Here is a 21,589-nt window from a genome sequence, read left to right as displayed (position 1 = left end):
GGGGATGTTTCCAGAATGAGATTTTCACTCTGCAGCGGAGTGTGTGCTGATATGGAACTTCCTGGCAGATTAAAACTGTGTGCCCGACCGAGACTCGAACTCGGGACCTTTGCCTTTCGCGGGCAAGTGCTCTACCAACTGAGCTACCGAAGCATGACTCACGCCCGGTACTCACAGCTTTACTTCTGCCAGTACCTCGTCTCCTACCTTCCAAACTTTACAGAAGCTCTCCTGCGAACCTTGCAGAACTAGCACTCCTGAAAGAAAGGATATTGCGGAGACATGGCTTAGCCACAGCCTGGGGGATGTTTCCAGAATGAGATTTTCACTCTGCAGCGGAGTGTGTGCTGATATGAAACTTCGCTTCGGTAGCTCAGTTGGTAGAGCACTTGCCCGCGAAAGGCAAAGGTCCCGAGTTCGAGTCTCGGTCGGGCACACAGTTTTAATCTGCCAGGAAGTTTCATATCAACGCACACTCCGCAGCAGAGTGAAAATCTCATTCTGGAAAGACACCATTGTCAATACTCAGTGAATTTCATTGAGGTTCTGTATTAGAGCTACAGGAAGCTGGATGTTCCCTCTGTGTTGTTTCAGGAAGACTTGGCAGGAATTAGCCACTGTACATGATTACTGGCAATAATTGTCATGGGAATGTACAGTTGCCACATGACACTAATTTGAGGGAAGACCATCACATGTGGTATATAGCTCTGGTGCATTGTTCCATCTCCAGCAACAATTTGAGCAGCAATTGTCACCATTGTGCCACAGTGAACAGTTACAAATTGGTTACTTCAAGGACAGCTGTGAGCCAGACACCTGTAGTGTGCGTTCCTCTGACCCCAAACTGCCGCCATTTACCACTCCAGTGGTGTCAAGCGAGAGCTCATTGGAGGGTAGGGTGAAGGTCTGTTGTGTTTTTTGATGACAGCTGGTTCTGTCTTGGGTCCAGTGATTGTCATGTGTTCATCAAAAGGCCAGTTGAGAACCTGCAACCAACTTGTCTGTGTGCTAGACACAACGGGCCGCCTCATGGAGTTATAGTCTGGGGTGAGTTTTCTCATGACAGCAGGAGCACTCTCGTAGTTACCTCACATATGCTGACTGCAAATTTGTACAGTGATCTGGTGATTCGACCTGTTTTGCTACCATTCATGAACAGCATTTCCAGAGCGTTTTTTCCAACAAGATAACACTCGCCCACATACTGCTGTTATAACCCAGTGTTCTCTACAGAGTGTCAGTACATTGTCTTGGCCTGCTCAATCGCCAGATCTGTCTCCAATTGAGCACATATGGGACATCATCATCTGACAACAACTCCATCGTCATCCACAACCAGCATTAACCACCCCTGTATAGACCGACCAAGCGAAGCAAGTATCGGATTCCATCACACAAACTGACAACTGTACAACATGATACATGCACGTTTGCATGCTTGCATTCAACATTCTGGACGTTACACCAGTTATTGATGCACCAGCATTTAATGTTTGCAGTGGCTTATCTTGCACATACAGTAACCTCTAAATTTGAAATGTATTCTCAAATTTCATTACTGTACATTATTATGAAAAGGAAAGTTGCTACTCACCATAAAGCAGAGATGCTGAGTCACAGATAGGCACAACAAAAAGACTCACAATTAAAGCTTTCGGCAATTGGCCTTTGTCAACAACAGACACACACGCACACAAGCACGCGCGTGCAGCCCCCCCCCCCCCTCCCCCACCCACGCACACACACACGGCAGTGTGATTTCAGTTGCCTGAGACTGCAGTCGTCTGTGTGGGTTGCATGTATGTGTGTGTGTGTGCGCGTGTGCGCGCGTGTGCGCGCGTGTGTGTGCGTGCGTGTGTGTGTGCGTGCGTGTATTGTTGACAAAGGCCAACGGCCGAAAGCTTTAATTGTGAAAGTCTTTTTGTTGTGCCTATCTGCGACTCAGCATCTCCGCTATATGGTGAGTAGCAACTTTCCTTCTCGTAATATTGTTACAGTCCATCCTGAATTTTCCATTGTTTGATTACTCTACATTAATTATATTTTGGTGTTGTGACTTTTTCCTGTCACTGTGTGTTGCATGACTGCAAAATGAGATGCAGAATACTGTTGTGCTGTCCGAAATACAGTGATTTGTTGTATTTGAAATTTTTCTTCACTTACAAACATTGCAAAGGTGACATGAGGAAAACAATTTTTGAACTATGTTGCATGAAGTGAAGGCAGAATTGATATGACTGTATTCAGTAAATGTATGCTTAAAAGTTTCATTTGCCATAGATTGATGCAGAATGTGTTCCTTCTGTTATGGCCCCCTCCCCCCTCCCCCTCCACCCCCCCTCCTTTTAAATGGACATAGCACATTTTCTTCATTGTCATTGACCTATCCCGCTATGTGTTCATTCTCTAATGATGTAATTATTGATGGGACTGTAAACCTTATTATTCCAGCACTGTAATCTGGTTGTGTTAGTCAACTAGCTTCAAGGAAGGACATTGTCCAAAAGCACAGTTTCAATTTCAATATTGTTAATGTACCTGTCAAATTCTTAACACCTTCACTATACATCAAGTAGTTACTTTTACATCTTCAAACAGTAAAGTTGATGATGTTTGCAAATGTAAACAGATATCTCCAATATGATACATATAAGATTATATCAAATTATAATTTTTTTTCCCCCTGAGAGCAATACTTCGGTCTAATTGAAGCTCCTCATGAGATTGCATGAGTAAACAGGTTTTGCCTATGTATTGATTCTAAAACAAACCTAATGCAAAAGCAGGGAAGCTGTTAGAGGAAACAGTGGAAATTGATTATAATGTTTAATTTTATAATTGTGTAAATAAAACTTTGGTAAATTGAATTCCACACTATTTGGCACATTTCTCCACACACACTGTTCATTGTCTCAGTAGCTTCTCATCCCATCCTATATTATGACAACTGAGTGAGGTGGTGGGTGGTGCAGTGTTTAAGACTTTAAACTTGCATTTTGAAAGAGTGGGGTTCATATCCCCTTCTGCTTTAGATTTGCTGCGATTTCCTGAAAGACGTTAAGGTGATTACTGGGGCAGTTTCATGGAAAATAACACAACCAGTGTCCATCCCAGTCCTTGTTTGAGTTTATGCTGTCTTGAATGACTTCATTGTTAACATTACTTAAAATCTTAAGTATTCTTTATTAATAATGGACTGAATCCCTCTCGTCAGTTGTGAGACAAACCAGTAAATAATGAAAAAGAAGTGGCCTTGAAGGAATGGGGGAATTTTTAAGTAATAATGACATGGCTATTTGTATTTATTATGTCATGACAGTATTATCAATTACTTAATTAATGCTAGTTGATATTAACATAATACATTGAATAGTTCTTGAACTTATATGTCCAACAAGTATTGTAATTGGTTTCCATATGCAACATGTATGTCCTCGGTGCCAACTTTTTGTTTTCCAGTGCAATTGAATATGTAACAAATAGTGCAGCTATGTTGTCTCACAGCTGATATATTCAAGTGAAATTAAGCTTAAAGTGGCTAGTAGATTTAAAAAAAAGAATATTTTTAAATGTCATGTGCTAGAATTGAAAAAGGATCTGTGGATGGTGTAGTACAGTTCTTGGTTTATAATTACAAAGGACTCTGTTTAATTTTGGAATATTGAGCACCATTCCTTTCTCTCCATGTTTCAGGATTACTCTGTTAGCATATGATGTAAAAACAGTTGTCAGTGTACTGTTTGTTTCTTTTTTCTGAAAAAATAGTTTCAACATGTGAAGAATATAATATTTGTCACCTGCTTTGTAGGTCCGAACGGTTCAGTCATCTTGGACACCAGGCCGACCAGACAACTACGAAAAACCACCACGGTTTTCAAGAGGGGGTGCTATACCTTCACCACAACCAACAGATGCACACATTCCATCACTATTTGATAGAGCACCACCATTGTACCCAGAATCGCATTACAGTTTGCCTACAACTGTTGATCGTGTAAGGAATTCAGTTTAGTATAGAGAATGGTACTTCGCCATATTTTAGTGACTACAGGCTGTTATGTGACGTTTGTCATTTCAGGTTTTGTCTTAATAGAATGTTTTACAAAATGTGAATTAAAATGTGGCACCTGAGGATATGTCACTACAGAGCAACAGGGCAAGGAGTGCTGCAAAGGTGGGGAAGTGATCAAAGAGATAAACAGTGTGACTAGGGAATATTGGATAAAAGCAGACGGTATGAGAGGTGGTTGGAAAAGTCAGCTCTGGTGAAGTACGTAGTTGAAGCATATTGATGAGTTAGTTTGAGTGAGGAAAACATGAGAGTGGTTATTAATATAGGTACTGAGTGATTTGGGTTTAGAGCAGGTGTGCTTACTGCAGATGGCTGGGCTATAGGGAAGGAAACACTTCTGCATCTATGTCTGTACCCAGTAAATCACAGTGAAGTGCATGACAAATGGTAACTTTTTTTAACATTGATTTCGAAGGGGTGGAGGTTGTTTTTGTAGAGATTTTGTTGATTACTGGCTGGACTGATGTGAACGGAGGTGTGGATATTAACTTCATTGAGATGAATGGAGGTGGTTTTGGATTTGGGGAAGGACCAGGTGAATTTTACCAGGGAGAAGAATTTATGTTATAGCAGAAAGAATAGTAATTCATCTTCACTGTGAGTGCAGACCACAAAGCAAGGGTGCAAAGCTTTTTGAGAGGTGAGGAATGCCTGCATCATGTGGTCCATGGAAAAGCCTGCGTAGAATGGGTCCAAACTACTTCCTATAGCCATATGCTTGATGTGTTTTTAAGTATGTCTCTTATACATAGAGAGATCAGGCAAATAGTAATGACAGGTAACTTAACTGTAGACTGTGTAGAAATACTGTGCTGCATAAGGCATGGCACTGCTGGTATACTGTTCTTGCATTTCTGTGCTAGTTGCAACTTGGTCCAATTGTCATGTTTCTTCCAAGAACAGCACAGACCTCCAGATACAAAGGTTAATGATTTGACATTCAAGTAATAGAAAAACTGAATAAAAATTCCAAGTACTTCTAACAGACTCATTTAAAAATAGACAAATACAGGTGGGAGAAGATTGGAAGGGAAGGGCAGGTCACTCAGTCCCTAGGTTAAGAGGTACTAATGCATTCTGAGGACACTTCCCCCTTTATCTTTGTCTCCCTGTTTCCTCCCAGGAGGTTATTTCTGCTCAGTTCAGGCTGTGAGTGATCAGTGTCTCCTTTCCAATCTTCACAAACCCATTCCTTTATCCACTCAGAGGAAGGAATTAACAGATTCAAAATCTGGGTGTAATTTTTTTTCTATTTTTAAATATGTCTGTTGTTAATACCTACAATTTCACCTCCATAGGGTAAGTAGTGAACAGCCATTCTGTCTCCTTGTAATTTTACAGTTTGCTTAAATAAATTTCTTTGACATAAAGAATGAAAAAATGCTGTTAGAAGTGAATTTAGATAACTTGGTGATAACATTGTACTGTTGTGAACAGATCTTGAGAAAGATAAGGCCACACATTCAAGTCTGCATATACTGTCAATGGCTGAAAATTGGAGAGACACTAGTGACACATCAGAGAAGGAAAAATAAACTTGAAAGACATAAGTTAAATAAATAGAAAAAGACATAAGTTAAATAAATAGAAAATAATGGGGAGAGGGAAGAAGGATGTGCAGTAAAGAGAGAGAGAGAGAGAGAGAGAGAGAGAGAGAGAGAGAGATAATGTTGCTAAAGTGACACCTTATAGACATTTCCAAATTATCAATTTTGAATGAAGTTGCCAGTTGTATGAGAACATCTGTCATGCATACTTGTTGTCTGTTGTCATACCTCTTGAAGGTTGAATCAAATGTGCCTCATCAACAGTTTCTTTCTGTAAGTTCATTTCTTGCTCATGAACTCTGTTCCATATGCTTTCAACAACATCACATACATTCTATTTTTCCAATTTATAACAGAAAATTGTGCTTTGTGATATTCTATCATGACTCAAGACTTGACACTCACTGTAGTTGATTGACCACAGTAAGAATATGTTTTGATGCCACATGGTGCTTTGGATAGATAAAAAAAATCTACTCACCAAGTGGTGGCAGGGGAACAAACACACACACACACACACACACACACACACACACACACACACACAAACAAACAATTTGAGTTTGATGGTAATGTACCAGAGGAGCCGCGAAGAGATTTTTGTTTATAGAACAACACGTATCTAATAATATAGACTATGAATGTTGAGTTGCTGAGTCAGTATTCTGTACAAGTTCAGTATAAGGGTTGTTTGTTCCTTTGGTAGTCACTAGTTATTATTTATGCAGACGCTGACACAATTGATGTGAAGCTGAAACGTATGCTGACGACAGAGGTTACCCAATCATTATTTGTCAGATTAGTTTTCAACTTCAGAGTGTCTGAATGTGAAGTACTTAAATTCTTTGAAGATTTCTATTTCGATCCACTTGCTGTGTGGTCCAAATGAAATGCTCTGAGGATTATTATTTATGATTGGGGGCTCAGCATGAATCTAGACTTAAGAACAGTTTAATAATAGGATTTTTCGTCCTTTTTTCTTTGTGCAGTACTGTAAAGCATTGCCACAGTCAGTTGTATTATTGATAAATAAGAAGCAGACCCATATACACAGAAAACTGAAATTAACAACCAAATAAATTGATAAACATACCTCCAAGAGCTAGTTTCCCTGACACTTTCTTTTACCAAATAAATAGTTGTAATATTTACACTGTATATTCTACACAATATTGAATATAAATTAATTCACCATCATTATGAAACTGCACAGCAACAAAGGATTTGCGTGAAAGGTACAAGGTGATGCCCTTAGAACCTGTCCCCCCTACACACACACACACACACACACACACACACACACGCACACACACAGCACCTACAGCACCTACAAAATTAAGGACTGAATGGAAACTAAAGCAAATAAAATAACACTAATTCTGGTGCACATTTAAATGCTTGACAGTATAAAGCCGAAGAAGTAGAAGCAAGTTTTAAAAAAATACAGATATTCATTGTCTTGGCAATTTGTGTAGGTTTAGACCTGTCCATATATTCTTTGTTACTGGGAGGTTTTGTTGCTGTCTGTCTGTTCTTGTTAAACAGATAACGCAATGGAAAGAAGGAGATACACTTGGCAGTTACTCAGTTCAGTTTTGCACTGGAGCCTGGCCTTGAGTGCTTTGGGAAAATGTGTCTAATCATACAATGAAAGCATTCACACCCAGATGTCATAGATGCTGGTGAATCTTCTGGGCTATGTGGCTGTGGTCTAGGAAACTATATCGTTCATGATGTTTTGCCCAGAGCTGCACTGGACGTCTTCAGAGGTGCTCCTACATCTACATCTATACTCCGCAAGCCACCCAACGGTGTGTGGTGGAGGGCACTTTATGTGCCACTGTCATTACCTTCCTTTCCTGTTCCAGTCGCGTATGGTTCGCGGGAAAATGACTGTCTGAAAACCTCCATGCGCACTCGAATCTCTCTAATTTTACATTCGTGATCTCCTCGGGAGTTATAAGTAGGGGGAAGCAATATATTCAATACCTCATACAGAAACGCACCCTCTCGAAACCTGGCGAGCAAGCTACACCGCGATGCAGAGCGCCTCTCTTGCAGTCTGCCACTTGAGTTTGCTAAACATCTCCGTAACGCTATCACGGTTACCAAATAACCGTGTGACGAAACGCGCCGCTCTTCTTTGGATCTTATCTATCTCCTCCGTCAACCCGATCTGGTACGGATCCCACACTGATGAGCAATACTCAAATATAGGTCGAACGAGTGTTTTGTAAGCCACCTCCTTTGTTGATGAACTACATTTTCTAAGGACTCTCCCAATGAATCTCAACCTGGTACCCGCCTTACCAACAATTAATTTTATATGATCATTCCACTTCAAATCGCTCCGTATGCATACTCCCAGATATTTTACAGAAGTAACTGCTACCAGTGTTTGTTCCGCTATCATATAATCGTACAATAAAGGATCCTTCTTTCTATGTATTTGCAATACATTACATTTGTCTATGTTAAGGGTCAGTTGCCACTCTCTGCACCAAGTGCCTATCCACTGCAGATGTTCCTGCATTTCGCTGCAATTTTCAAATGCTGCAACTTCTCTGTATACTACAGCATCATTCGCGAAAAGCCGCATGGAACTTCCACGGTGGGTTTTTCCTGTCCCTCACAGTTTTATTCGGCACGTACCTGTCTAAAACGCATTTTATGATTGGCTTGAACTTTTTCCATAAACACTCAACATTGTCAGTGTCGGAAGAGAAATTTTCGTTTTGATCTGCACTGAGTCTTGCTGACTAAAACGCCAGGTACTCCATAGATGTCCACTGCAGCTCTGGACAAAATGTCAGGAACCAAAAATTTCTGTAGACCACAGTCTTACAACCTGGAAGATTCATCAACAGAAATTTCCCCAATGCTTGAAGAAGACTGTTGCATGTGCACCATGTTCAGCTGTAAGGGAATCTTTATTGTGAGAGCTGCTTTAGTTGGTTGTGATTTCTTATTGGAGAAAAGGGTGAAAAAATAAGAGAAGACTACTGGGCTCTGTTACACCACCTGGTGACACACAGAGAAATTGTAATACAAAAAAAGTCACTTGATTTGTTTTGTGAGTGAGTAATATGTGAACAATGTGTCCCTTTTGTTGCAAAACAAGAAGTAGGATTTGTAAGGTGAGGGTATTACAGTCACAGTCTCAGAATTTGCATGCTGGGGAGAGAGTGGTGTCTGAAGGGGAACTTTAAATTCAACGCAGTGTATCTAAAATTTTACAGTGTTTTGAAATACACTGCCTAGATTAATGCCAGATATTTGGAATGTTTAAGTTGACAACTACCTAGCATAGGACCAGTAAATTTGTACATGATCTGTATCTACAGTGTACCTAAAAGTTTTTGAGCATTCTGTTTCTTGCCCATGTTTCCACTATTAAATACGTTAGTTTGGTAAAAATAGTTCTGAATGTTATTTCAAGATTATTATTAAAAAAATAGGGTCAAATAGAAACACTTTCCTGTTACATTTTTTGCAACTGGTTGCAATAGCAGATACACACTGAACCAACAACATTTTTCAGAGAAAACAATGTTGTTTGAACATGATCAACACAGAGATCCGCACAGATAAAAAAGGAAAAAGGTTTCAACCAAATCATTCAACAGGCTGCTCTTATACACTTGAACCATCTTTATTGACGTATTCTTCTATTATTGCTGGATATCAGTTGTAAGGTAGGTGGACATCAGACAACCTGTGTGTTGGAAGTTCATCCCTGTTGTACTCATTAGTGCCAGATTACTCAATACTATATTCCTTTTGTATATCTTCTTATACAGTTTTGAGAGTGATTTTTCTTTCTGTCCAGCACCTAATTCATTTAAGCTTCTCCCACTTCCTAACCATTGCTACTTCATTTATTCTTCTTCTTCTTCTTCTTCTGCTTTTTAAATTCGTGTATTTGTGGCTTTGCTTGAAAGGCTGCTTTATGAATTGAGACGTTTCACATGAGTCTTGTATTATTTTGTATTCAGTATTAGTCGATTGTATGCATGAAACAGATGCATTGTTTGAAAACCAGTCAGTGTTATTATCTGACCTATTTTTGTTTTTAATGGTTGTTTTGGAAACATTTTAGCTTGATTCTATTTTAGTTTCCCTCATAACCACATTTTGGTTCATGGAATAAAATTGTGACTGAAGATATATGGAAAAGAGTTTTCCTCCAGTTGTTACCCACTTGATTCTACATTTCATCAGTAAAGATAATATTAATTCAGAAGCCTTTACAGTCATAATGGTTCGTTCTTGTGGGTTTCCAGTGCACATGTTCATTTTTGTTGCACAGTTTCTCTGCGTTTGATGTATGACATGCATGTTCAGCCCACTTGTACATTTCATTTCCAGGTTCCATATCAGTCTGCTGCAGCACCTATTGTTTATGAAGAATTTTATATGCCCCAACAACCTATTCCACAGTTATGTGAAAGCTTCAGCCAGTGTGAGGTGACACCTTCTGTGTCAACTCGTGTGCGACCTCCCATTACACCTGTACGGCCTCCTGCTGCGCCTGTGCGACCGCCTCTTACACCTGCGAGACCTCTTGTTGCACCTATGACACATCTTAAAGAAACATTGCGGAAGGCTAGAAATAAAGTGGTAAGTATCATTATTAACAACCTCAGTTTATGACATAAAAGAATTATTAGATTTCATACTAGTGTCCTTTTAAATTCTGTAACTAACAGAGTTTAACTGTAGTTGTAAATTATAAGTGTGCTATCTTCACTTGATTGAAGATGCTTGTAACACTAAATGTTGCAGTAACAGAAAAACTAAATTTTTCGTAACTTTGTAACTTTAGAGGTTTATTTTTGTAATTTTATTCCCGCCTTGTTAGAGGAGTGGAGACTTGAATTTATAGGTTATCTGTGTCATTATTACTTAGTCTGATGACCTTACAAAAACTATCTGTTTTCCAGCAACCTTCTGTCATTATTGAGTCATTCTTGCCTCGCAGAGGAAGTGGGTCTGAGAAGCTATACACAGATAAACTGCATGAATATGCTGTGCAGCACGGCCTGGGGGAACCATCATACAAATTAGTACCTCGTAAACCGAAAGGAGAACCATTTGTTTATAGTTGTGTTGTAAAGGTAAGTTATCAGTTGGTGACTTGACGTTAATAGATCAGTGATTAGTAAGAATATTTTGGTGCTTCTCGTGTTTGTTCTGTTGTTTCTCCTGTCTCAGTTCCTGTTGTCCTTGTAGTCTGTTGATGGTATGTCAGTATAAATTTGTGGATAAAGTAAAATAAGATTTTAAATACTATGAATTCACTCGAGTATGAAGTTGTAAGAAGAGTTACCAAAAACAGTGGCTTTCAGTCTTTCTTTTGACAATCCAACATTCCCTAAATACATTAAAGCAGTATATTTCCATATCAGTGTAGAACTCTATATCCAAACTTCTGTGCATTGTTACAAGTGTTAGTAGTTTACGAACACACTAACTGGGGAAAACAGTGGATGATTTTCACGTGAGCTGCATCTCCTCATAATATTGTGTCAGTAATGATTGTGCCGTGTCAGCTGAGCAGGGGGGGGGGGGGGGGGGGGGGGGGGGAAATCAAGAAAATTATGTTTCTTTCTCTTGTGGTGTAAATCTGAAACAGGTGTGGTCTGCCTCAACAAGCAAGATGATGAATAGTTTCACTTCCATTTAGTAACTGTAACTCATTGGTAAACAGCAGTATGAATTTACTGCATTGGAGGGAAAATGAATAATGCTGGAGAATGCAAACTCAACTAGCTGCTACATGTTTAATGCAGCAGAGAAGTTTCCACCAGTTAGCCATGTTCGCTCTCTTTATGCATAGCACAGTGACTGGGAATAGGGATATCTATAGGATAGCAGAAAAATGTTGTAGAATCTTAGGAGGCATGTTTAGTCAGTACCCAATTTCTGTGTGTTATACTACCAGAGTCATTCAGATATTCCTAGTACCAGTGTCCATGAATTCTAGGGACCTGGGGATGAAATTTGCTCTCTGACTTACCTGTTTTCCTGTCCTCCTCCCAAACTTAACCTACCTTAGCCTGTCTTAGTTGCTTCCTTGGTCTATTATTTATGTTACTAATTATTTTTCTACCCCTAGATTTCTCTTCTACCCAGTTTATTTTCTCAATTTTCTTATTAATTTCATTCTTTCAATTTATCATTGTATTTTATCTTAATGCCATCTGTATTTCTTATGACTTCACTACTTTTCATGGTCTTTCAAATTAATTTTGGACAGTGTTAACTGATGCATGATCTTTCGAGTTTCTACTTACTCACACTGTTCCTTCATCTTAGCCTTCTGTTCCCCTCAGAAGATGGAATGTTCTTAACTTGGTTTCTGAGTGTCACCCCTCCCCTCCCCTCCCCAGCTAAACTGTGAATTTTATCAGAGAATAGCAGTCTCCTTTGATATGATGGTTTGAAGAATTTTACCCTTTCTCTTATGTACAGCTTTTAATTTGCTGCATGGAGGCCAGTAATTAGTAAACAAACTGTTTATTGCACATGCTTGCCAGAGACTTTGAGAATCTGCATGAGAATTGTGTTTTTTTGATTAATATATGTTTGTGTGAGGCTGATCTTGGCTCTGTTAAAACTTTGTAAACATGACCAGATGCCTTTTTTGCAGTATAAGGGAGTAACAATGAAAATTATGGATGTTCCAAGGGATTATGAGCTGACTTGCTTGTGTATATGGCATTTACTGTCTAGTTTTCGGCTCTTCAGTCTTCCTTTCCTTGTGTGCAGTGTGCATGTTGTATGCTTCACTGGATTGCAATTTCTAAAATAAGGACAGTTTACATTGTGGTCAAACTTTGCTGCAAGATTTACCATAAATGTTGTCATCCGTATATGTTGTAAGTGTGTGGTCAGTACATTGTCCTTTAAAAGCTCTGAAATTTATTGGAGATAAAAGATTTGCGGTGTCTGAAAGAGGAGTCTTACGCGGGATATTCTGGGTGTTTTGGATACCTGATGTTGCAGTGTATGCATCCATAGGAGATGTGCTATTAATTACAGTTAAACTTTGATTACTCCGTTATTAGTATTGCATGTTACTAACAGCAGTCATCATAAACTCCCAGAAGGTGCCAAGGCTCTTTTCAAATTGAAGTTTCTATTTCATGTGTATTTTGGAGTCAACGAGCATTGGAAACTGTGTAGCCTGATAAACAGTCAAAATTTCAACAAAAAGAGTGCCAGTGTCCAATCGTCTCAAGAATTTTACTTTCTGATACTTACTGAATTGACTTTTGGATATAAAATAGAGACAACTTTTCTTGTCATTCTTTTTTAACTTTGTCCTTTATGTTGGAAATATTAGTGTGTAGTTTCCATAGATTAAGTGTTGTGATGTATAGCAAGGTGTACAATATTTTATTAATTTTGGATGTATGTTTAGTTACATTACAGGACACCATGTTTAAAAAAAAAAAAAAAAAAAAAAAAATCTGAAGAAACCAGAGCAAGTTTGACAACGGACACATGGAGTCTTTAATGTCATTGTGGAATCTGTAATGTCATTGTGTAAATATTTCCCAGGTTACAGAGTATGCTACATTACTGTTGTTCAGTTCGGAGCTGGATGCGGCCTCACTAAGAAAGAGGGCTCAGTATGCATGTCCTCTTTATTTTGTGGGGAATTAGAAATTGGTGTAAACAGATTCCCACATGCCTCAACAAACTCAGTAAAACTGGAATGTCATAGTTGCCATAAAGGTCACTTAGAAACGTTCTTGATTCAGTAACTATTCACATATTAAAAAAAAAATAAAAATAAAAAAAAGTCCTTGCAATCCAGATGTTCTCACATCTTAAAAAAACAAACAAATATTTCACTATAACAGTTTGGGATGGTCATTGGGACAATCACAGAATCTACCATGGGTAAAGAAAGGGAGGGGATGGGAGGGGGGGGGGGGGTGTTACGGTCACCATTTCCTAATTTCCTAGTAGTTGCAGTGCCCATAACCATCTCTTACTAAATGAGATGCCAAAGATGTGATTAATTTTGGGGAAATGTTTCACCTCCATGAAGACTTTAAATGTTCTCCAGTTCTAATTCTGTCCATGAAGACTTTAAATGTTCTCCAGTTCTAATTCTGTCAGTACTCATTAACTGCTCAAAAATTGCCATTTGAACCATCCCAGGGGATGATGATGATGATGATGATGATGATGATGATGATGATGAGAAACATTCTGGAACATTTTTCATTTTATGGCACAACCTACTTAGTGCAAACTTGTTTAGAGCCCTGAATTTAGGTGGTGACTAAATATTATCATGCAACACACACTTGTAGACAAAGGACAACATCGAATGATTTTTCTTAGAAATAACATAAAGCGTTACACATTGTTTTACATGATGGCACAGTTATTGTGACTGTAAACTTTCGACTAGTCAAGGGCATTGAAAAGTAGAATGTAAATAGTAATTGATACACTTTTCTCTATGTTTCCTGTCGTCAGTACTTATGCTTCTGTAATGCTTTCCTTACTTACAAATCTAAAAATTGAAACTCCAGGTAGGAATATCAACAATGTAAGAAAAGATACACTGCTACTTACCGTTGCTACTTACTGTAAAGAAGACAAGTCAGCTTTCAGACAGGCATGATTAAACAACACTCACTTGTTAGCTTTGGCCACAGCCTTCGTCAGTACACACACACACACACACACACACACACACACACACACACACACACACACACACAACTTCCTGGGCTGGAATGTAATGTGTGTGTGTGTGTGTGTGTGTGTGTGTGTGTGTGTGTGTGTGTGTGTGTGTGCGTGTGCGCCTTTATTGACGAAGGCTGTGGCTGAAAGCTAATTTGTGAGTGTCTTTTAATTGTGCCTGTCTGCAACTTGTCATATCTTCTTTATGGTAAGTAGCAATCTTATAAATCTGTATTACAAGTACAACAATGAAAATAATCAATTTTTGATAATATAAGATAGCTGGCTAGATAAGAAATCTACTCATCAATTGGTGGCAGGAGAACACAATATAGAAAAAGGTTTTATATATGCAAGCTTTTGGAGCCAATATCTCCTTCCTCTGGCAGAAGGGTTGAAGGGGAAGGAAGAGAGGTGAAGGAGAAGGACTGGAGAGGTTTAGGAAAAGGGGGGGAGTTCCTTGTCATCCCATCTGATAAGTCTCCCCTGACCTGAGACTCTAGCTGACTTTTCCGAACTCTGTCCCTTTTCCCGAACCTCTCCAGTCCTTTTCCTTCACCCCACTTTCTTTCCCTTCAGCTCTTCTGCTAGAAAAAGGAGCCACTGTCTACGAAAGCTTGCATATGTAAAACCTTTTTCAATATGTGTTCTCCAGCCACCACTTGTTGAGTGGATTTATTCTCTCTCCAATTACACTCTATTACGAGTAAAATATTTGGTGATAATATCCCTTCACAATAAAATCATTCCTCTTTTTCACTACTCATATAGTTTTTAAAATACATACCGTAATGTGTTTCAGCCACAGCCATCGACAGAATCACATTTAGAATCTCAATAAACTGTATCTTGTTAGTCCATATGTACGCTTGTGCCAGAGATTAGTCTATGGCAGCATCTTTAGATTTTCTGTAGAATGACTGTTCTCAAATGGTTAAGGAACTTTATATTTTTCATGTAAATTCTGTTCTTCTTTTTAAGGGTGGATATTGAGGTACATGTTCCATTGCAGTTTTTTTATAGGCCTTTTGGTCTATGCCCTTAACAATATTTTCATACATTTTTCATCAGAAATGATATTTATTTCAGGTTGGTGATGAGAATTTTAATAATTATCCCGATGAGAAAAGAACACCAGAGGAAGCAGCAGAGTCAGTTGCAAAATTGGCTGTACTGGAATTAACAAAACTGAATAAAAGCCTTTCAGCTCAGAGCGGTACTACAACTGACAGAAATGTAATTATAAGAAGAGTTAGCCAGGTATGTATTAGAAAATATTGAATAATGCTGTGAAAGTAACATACCATTTTGACTTTTTTAGAGTAATGTCAGAACATAATTATGTTTGGTTTTTGTTATTTTGTTCAGGCATGAGTCTGGTGATCAGGTTTATTAGAGGATATTTTTTCTTGTAACCATCTCTTTTCTTCAATTTTCTCTTTTGGGCTAAGTATATTTTTCCTCTCTCGCCGTGACTATACTGGTTGTATCAAAAAGAATCATCCGATATAAAAAAAATCATAACCATTATGTTGTTTGAAATATGTGCATGAACGGTGTACTTTTGGAAAGAGCAAACTCTTGAGTTTTACATGGCTCCTGCTAGGTAGCAGCAATGTGGACCCACTTCAGTTCTAGTAAAAATGGTGTTAAGACAACAGAAAGCGTTTCGCTTTCTGCGTTTTGTGCAGTGCGGGTCAGTAATAACAGTTCATTATGATTTTCATACTAGGTATGATGTGGATACTAATACAGCACAGAGCATTAGATGATGGCATGAACAATTCCCAGAAACAGATTGTTTGGGTAAAGGGAAATCGCTGGGCTGTCCCTGAGTGTCTGACACAGAAGTCAAATGCATCCGCCATAGTTTCACAAGGAGTCCACGGAAATCCATTTGCTGTGGTGCTCGACAGCTCAAGATGCCCCCGATGTCTGTCTAGTGTGTTGCGTGCACGTTTACACATGAAACCACACAGAATTCAGCTACTGCAAGCTCTTTGTGAAAATGAGAAACAACAATGTGTAGAGATCTGTAATTTTGTTCTTGGCAAGATGGAGGATTATAGTTTTCTTCCACACTTAGTGTTCAGTGACGCGGAAACATTCTATTTAAATGGAAAGATGAACCATCATACTGTGAGAATATGGGGTACGGAAAAACCACTTGAAGTTGTACAACATGAGAGGGACTCTTCAGAATTTAATGCGTTTTGTGCAGTTTCATGGGAAAAGGTGTAGCATCCATTTTTCTTTGCCGAGAACACTGTTACAGGAAGCATGTATCTCAATATGCTTGAGAACTTTATTTTTCCGCAGTGGAAGACTGATTCGAATGACTTCATTCACCAACAGGAAGGGGCACTGCCACACTGGCCTCTGGAAGTGTGGAAATTTTTAAATCAAAGGATTGCTGAATGATGGATTGGTCGCACTGGACCAGATGATTCAGCCTTACATCACTGGCATCCAAGGTCACTGGACCTGACTGGATGTGATTATTTCTTTTAGGTTTTTATAAAATACTTTGGTTATGTGTGTCTGTTACCAACAACAGTGAATGAACTGAGACAGCACATAACAGTAGCTGTGGAAGCTGTATGTAACGCAAGACATGCTTGCTGCAGTGTGGGAACGATTTGAATACTGCACTGACATGCCATGCATCTCAAGGGAGGTATATTGAACACTTGTGAAAAGGTATGGAAAAGAACTTTGTGAGATGCCCATTCATCAAAAAACAAAATTAATTGTATATGTTTATTAGTTTCAGAAATATAGATGTGCCAAATTGGATGATTCTTTTTGATACATCCTGTATTACTATTGGGTATAAAAGGATGTAAGTCTTGACATTTCAGTGTGAAGCAGTGAAAATTACTGATTATACACAGCCACAAAGACACCTAAAATGTACATACTCATGGTAGCGGTGGGCCTGATGAACTAGTCTTGCCACTGCCACATGTGTGTGTATTTTGGATGTCTGTGTGACCAATTGTGTGTATGCATGAATATGACTACTCTCAAGAGTAATCTCTCTCTCTCTCTCTCTCTCTCTCTCTCTCTCTCTCTCTCTCTCTCTCTTTCTCTCTTTCTCTATTTGTTTAGTTGGTTCCAACTTCTGTGACCCCATGAACCAAAACACGCCTGTTTCTTCTGTCTGCACTTTCTCCCACTGGCTTCCCAGGTTGGTACACACTACTTCTGTGATACCATCGACCCATCTCATTAGCGTCCTCTTCTCCTAATGCCTTCAATCTTCCCCAGCATTAGAGTATTTTCCAGTGAAACATATCTTCTCATGATGTGTCCAAAGTAGGTCAGCTTTTGTATTCGTATCAGACCTTACAGGGAGCACTCTGGTTTTATTTGCTGTAATGTTGATCTACTCGGTTACTTTGCAGTCCATGGGACTCTTTAAGAAGGTCCTCCAACATCACAGTTCAAAGTAGTCTATTCTTCGCTGTTATGCATTTGTAATGGTCCAGGTCTCTCATCCATACGCCACAACTGGAAAGACCGTAGCCCTTACAATACGGACCTTTGTTGCTAAATTTATATCTCTACTCCTTAAAACCTTGTCAAGGTTTGACATTACTCATATATCAAGCAGCAGGCGTGTCCTGATTTTGTGGTTGCAGTCACCATCAGCCGAAATCTGGGAACCGAGATAATTGAACATAGACTATGCCATTGTTCTTCTCCTACATGCCGTGAAAACATATTTGTAGTTGCTATAATTTTTGTTTTGTCAGCATTCAGCCTAAGACAACCTTCTTCTCTTTGTTCTTTCACCTTTAACAAGTGTCTTCAACTCCTCTTAACTTCCTGTGAACAGTATAGTATCGTCTCCATAACTAAGGTTGTTTATATTTATCCTAGCTCCTTTAATTCCAGTTTTTTCTTCATCTAGCTCGGCATTCCTCATAACATGCTCTGCGTATAGGTTAAATAAGTAAGGTGCCTTGCCATACCCCTTTCTGGATCTTGATCCATTTAGTTGTCGTCACTGTGGCATCTTGGTCAGAGGATAAACTCTGTGTGAGATGAATGAAGTGATTTGGTTCTCTCATATTTTTGAGTACTTCCAGTAATTTATTGTGATCAACACAATCAAAGGCTTTGAGTAATCAATAAAAGAGAGAGACATCTTTCCAGAATTTTCTTGTCTTTTCCACAATCCACCAAATGTTGGCAATTTGAATTCTGGTCCCTCTTCCTTTACAAAATCCAGCTTGTTTTTCCACTAGTTCTTGCTGTACAGGGTGATTTTTTCCACCGTGTATAAACTGCAGGATTGATCCATGAGAGGATACAGAACCAAAATAATCTAATGAACCCTTGTCAGGAAATGCATGGTTTCCAAGCTAGACACCATTTATTCAATCGTGCATTGTTGCAGAGACTGTGGTCTAATATGCTCTCTTATCATGCAGCCATGTTTACAGTATGTATTAAATTTGTGTCCTTGTGTCTCAATGCATGTGTGTATACTCCGTAGCATGTTCTGTCTCTCACATTCACATCGGCCAGGCTGCATCTGAACAGTGGCAAAGGCAGCATTAATACATTGCTCACCTGCCACTTTCATTGGTAGTTCACTGATAATAGTGAAACCTGCTTTTCACTTTTCAAGGGACTTACCGTATTTACTCGAATCTAAGCCGCACTTTTTTTCCGATTTTTGTAATCCAAAAAACCGCGTGTGGCTTAGAATCGAGTGCAAAGTAAGCAAAAGTTCTGAAAAATGTTGGTAGGTGCCGCTACAACTAACTTCTGCCGTCTAATATATGTAGCTCTACACAGGCATGCTTTGCAGGCACAAAGATAAATACTGGCGCCAAAACCTATGCGTCAGAAAATAAATTAAAAGAAAAGGTAGAAGAATGTAAACATTATGCTGTGTATTCTTTCGTGTTTGCTGCTATCTCATTTAAATTCTGTCTGCCTAATAAACTACGAAACTAGAGTGAGACAACAGCAAACGTGGAAGAATATACATATAATGTCATGTTTATATTCGTGTTATTCTTATGCTGAGTAGTGATAGAGTCAGAAATGAAGCATGAATCTAAGATGACTAATTTCTGTACAGAATGTAATGTACTAAAGAGGCGTCTGCAAAGATTTTCAAACGGAGAAAAATTTTTGCTTAACTCTCGTTCAGAATAAATTCCATCATACACGGTCTATAATTTGGTTCTTGTTGATCATCATCAAAGAAATCAGCAGTGTAAATAAAAACAAATAGCAGTCTCTTACCATTGTTTCGCTTATGAGACAATTCCTCTCTTTGTTTTTATTGTAAGTGGTGGCAGCGCGCACAAAAGCAAGCCATGCCGCGAGCGGTGACAGGTCGTAAACACTCATTACCAGAATGCGACAAACAATGCATGACACAGTACAATAATGCATTTTCAGCTTAGAGAGACATAAACACCTACAACAAAGAGAACGGCACTTATCAGATCAAAGCAAAATAAACAATAGATTCAAACCAGACAAAGCACGTGAAAAACGAAGGGTACCCGTATAAATACGGACGAAGCGCCTGACACATAGCAATGGCTATTTGGTAAAGCTTAACTGTTAAGCTTATGACTCGAACCAAACTGCTGTAGCTGTATCTTCATCCATTCGACCTCAATTGAGTCTCATGTTACAATGGACCAACTTTGTTTCTATTTTGAGGGGCGGTCTAGAACTTTTATCTCCCCTTGAAGTTTGAGTCTCAAATTTCAAGTGTGGCTTAATTTCGGGAAATTTTTTTTTTTCCTTGATTTCGAGTCTCACTTTTCAAGTGTAAAATTTGGGATAATGTAAAATGTGGGAAATTTTTTAAGCTGTAAAAGTTAAGCATAGGATCCCCTTTTTTATTTTTGTACTTCATGTATGTATATAGTATATATGTGTAATATGTGTCAAAATATTCATCAAGAACTTGTTTGTTATCCAATAAATGTTACCTGAATTTTGTGATATGTTTAACTGTAGACATAACTAAAACTGGTAACTGTCTGGGAAATAGAAATGGTTTAACTTAATGTCATTCATCATATTCATTGTTTTTGGAAAGCTTGCAGAAGTCATTCATTATTTAAATAATGTAACACTACTCCAGTTACACATTTTTTCATGTGTAGTGTGATGCTTTCCAAGAATTTATTCTCATTTTCAAATGCAAATATTTACATAAGTATTTTGTGCAATGTTTGCATATACGCTGTTCTGCGTTTTTTGCGCTGTAGTCATCTTTTTGAAGTTATAAAGTACTGCGGCTCCTCCATTATGCAAATCCTCCCCGCCCCCTCCCCCCCCTCCACACACACACATGCACACACCACTACTTGTGTTGTTTTTGTGTGAAATATCACAAAAGTATATAACTACATAGACTTCTGCGACTGGTGTCATGATGGTTAAGATTCCTCTTGGTGTTGTACCATGTCATTGTACAAAATACTTTATAAAACTTAAAACCAACATTTAGACCGTATTACACGGCCTTCCGGAGAAGAGGACAATGAAGAGAAGCTTCCACTAGTGCACTTACCATATGTGAAGGGTGTCAGTGAATGGCAGGCAACATCCTCTGCTGATGAGGTTGAAACTGATTTTCTGCATCAGCCACAAGATCTGCAGCATGATAGGTTCCACCAAGGATGCAGTCAACAAATTAAGTATGGCAAGAGTATATGAACTTCATTGTGAGTGCAGAGCCGCCTACATAGCGGATACAGGGAGACCAGTTAGCTCATGAGCAGCAGATTATGAACGCTATGTGCTATTAGCACAGCGTAATAAACCAATGATAATGGACCACCACTGTGACTGGACAGCATATCTTTTTGCAGGAAGCCCATGTGCTCACAAAAGAGGTGTGGATGCGGCAACGCAAAATTCGAGAGATGCTTGAAAATATTAAGCAGCCTGACAACACCAATAGAGAGGATGACTACACTCCTCTGGTTTCCTGGCTGCCAGCTATTCCAGTCCAGCAGGCTGTGAGTGGTTGCAGGGCAGGAGCCCTGGTCAAGTTTTTGAAACTTTATTGGAACTATAATATAATAGGCGTCATGACAGAAGGGGAGACTAGGAAAGAAGCTATTTGTGGTCTATCCAGCTTGTCAGTGATTGATGACAGCCTGCAAATCAGGTTGGGACGTGACAGCATAAACAAAGAGTTACAGGGGAAATGTTATTGCGCAACTGTGACGTTTGGTGAATTCTCTCAAAAGATATGCAGTTGATGCAG

The 21,589-nt window shown here is 39.0% G+C and overlaps 1 protein-coding gene across 2 annotated transcripts in view; it reads left to right on the top strand.

Annotated features, from left to right (window-relative positions):
• The window catches only part of LOC126472802 (tudor domain-containing protein 7-like), a 182,102-nt gene that overhangs the window by 37,651 nt on the left and 122,862 nt on the right, over positions 1 to 21,589 (top strand). Inside the window, exons 5-8 of one of the 2 annotated variants that reach the window (XM_050099961.1) lie at positions 3,812 to 3,997; positions 10,063 to 10,242; positions 10,566 to 10,739; positions 15,421 to 15,591. In XM_050099961.1, coding sequence (XP_049955918.1) covers positions 3,812 to 3,997; positions 10,063 to 10,242; positions 10,566 to 10,739; positions 15,421 to 15,591 — 711 coding nt within the window. Of the gene's footprint in view, positions 1 to 3,811; positions 3,998 to 9,990; positions 10,243 to 10,565; positions 10,740 to 15,420; positions 15,592 to 21,589 lie in introns of both variants that reach the window. The other variant, XM_050099960.1, reaches the window with a different exon arrangement.

The sequence above is a fragment of the Schistocerca serialis genome, chromosome 1 (assembly GCF_023864345.2).
Source record: "Schistocerca serialis cubense isolate TAMUIC-IGC-003099 chromosome 1, iqSchSeri2.2, whole genome shotgun sequence".
Classification (NCBI taxonomy): Eukaryota; Metazoa; Arthropoda; class Insecta; order Orthoptera; family Acrididae; genus Schistocerca; species Schistocerca serialis.
This window is presented reverse-complemented; position numbering and strand designations above follow the sequence as displayed.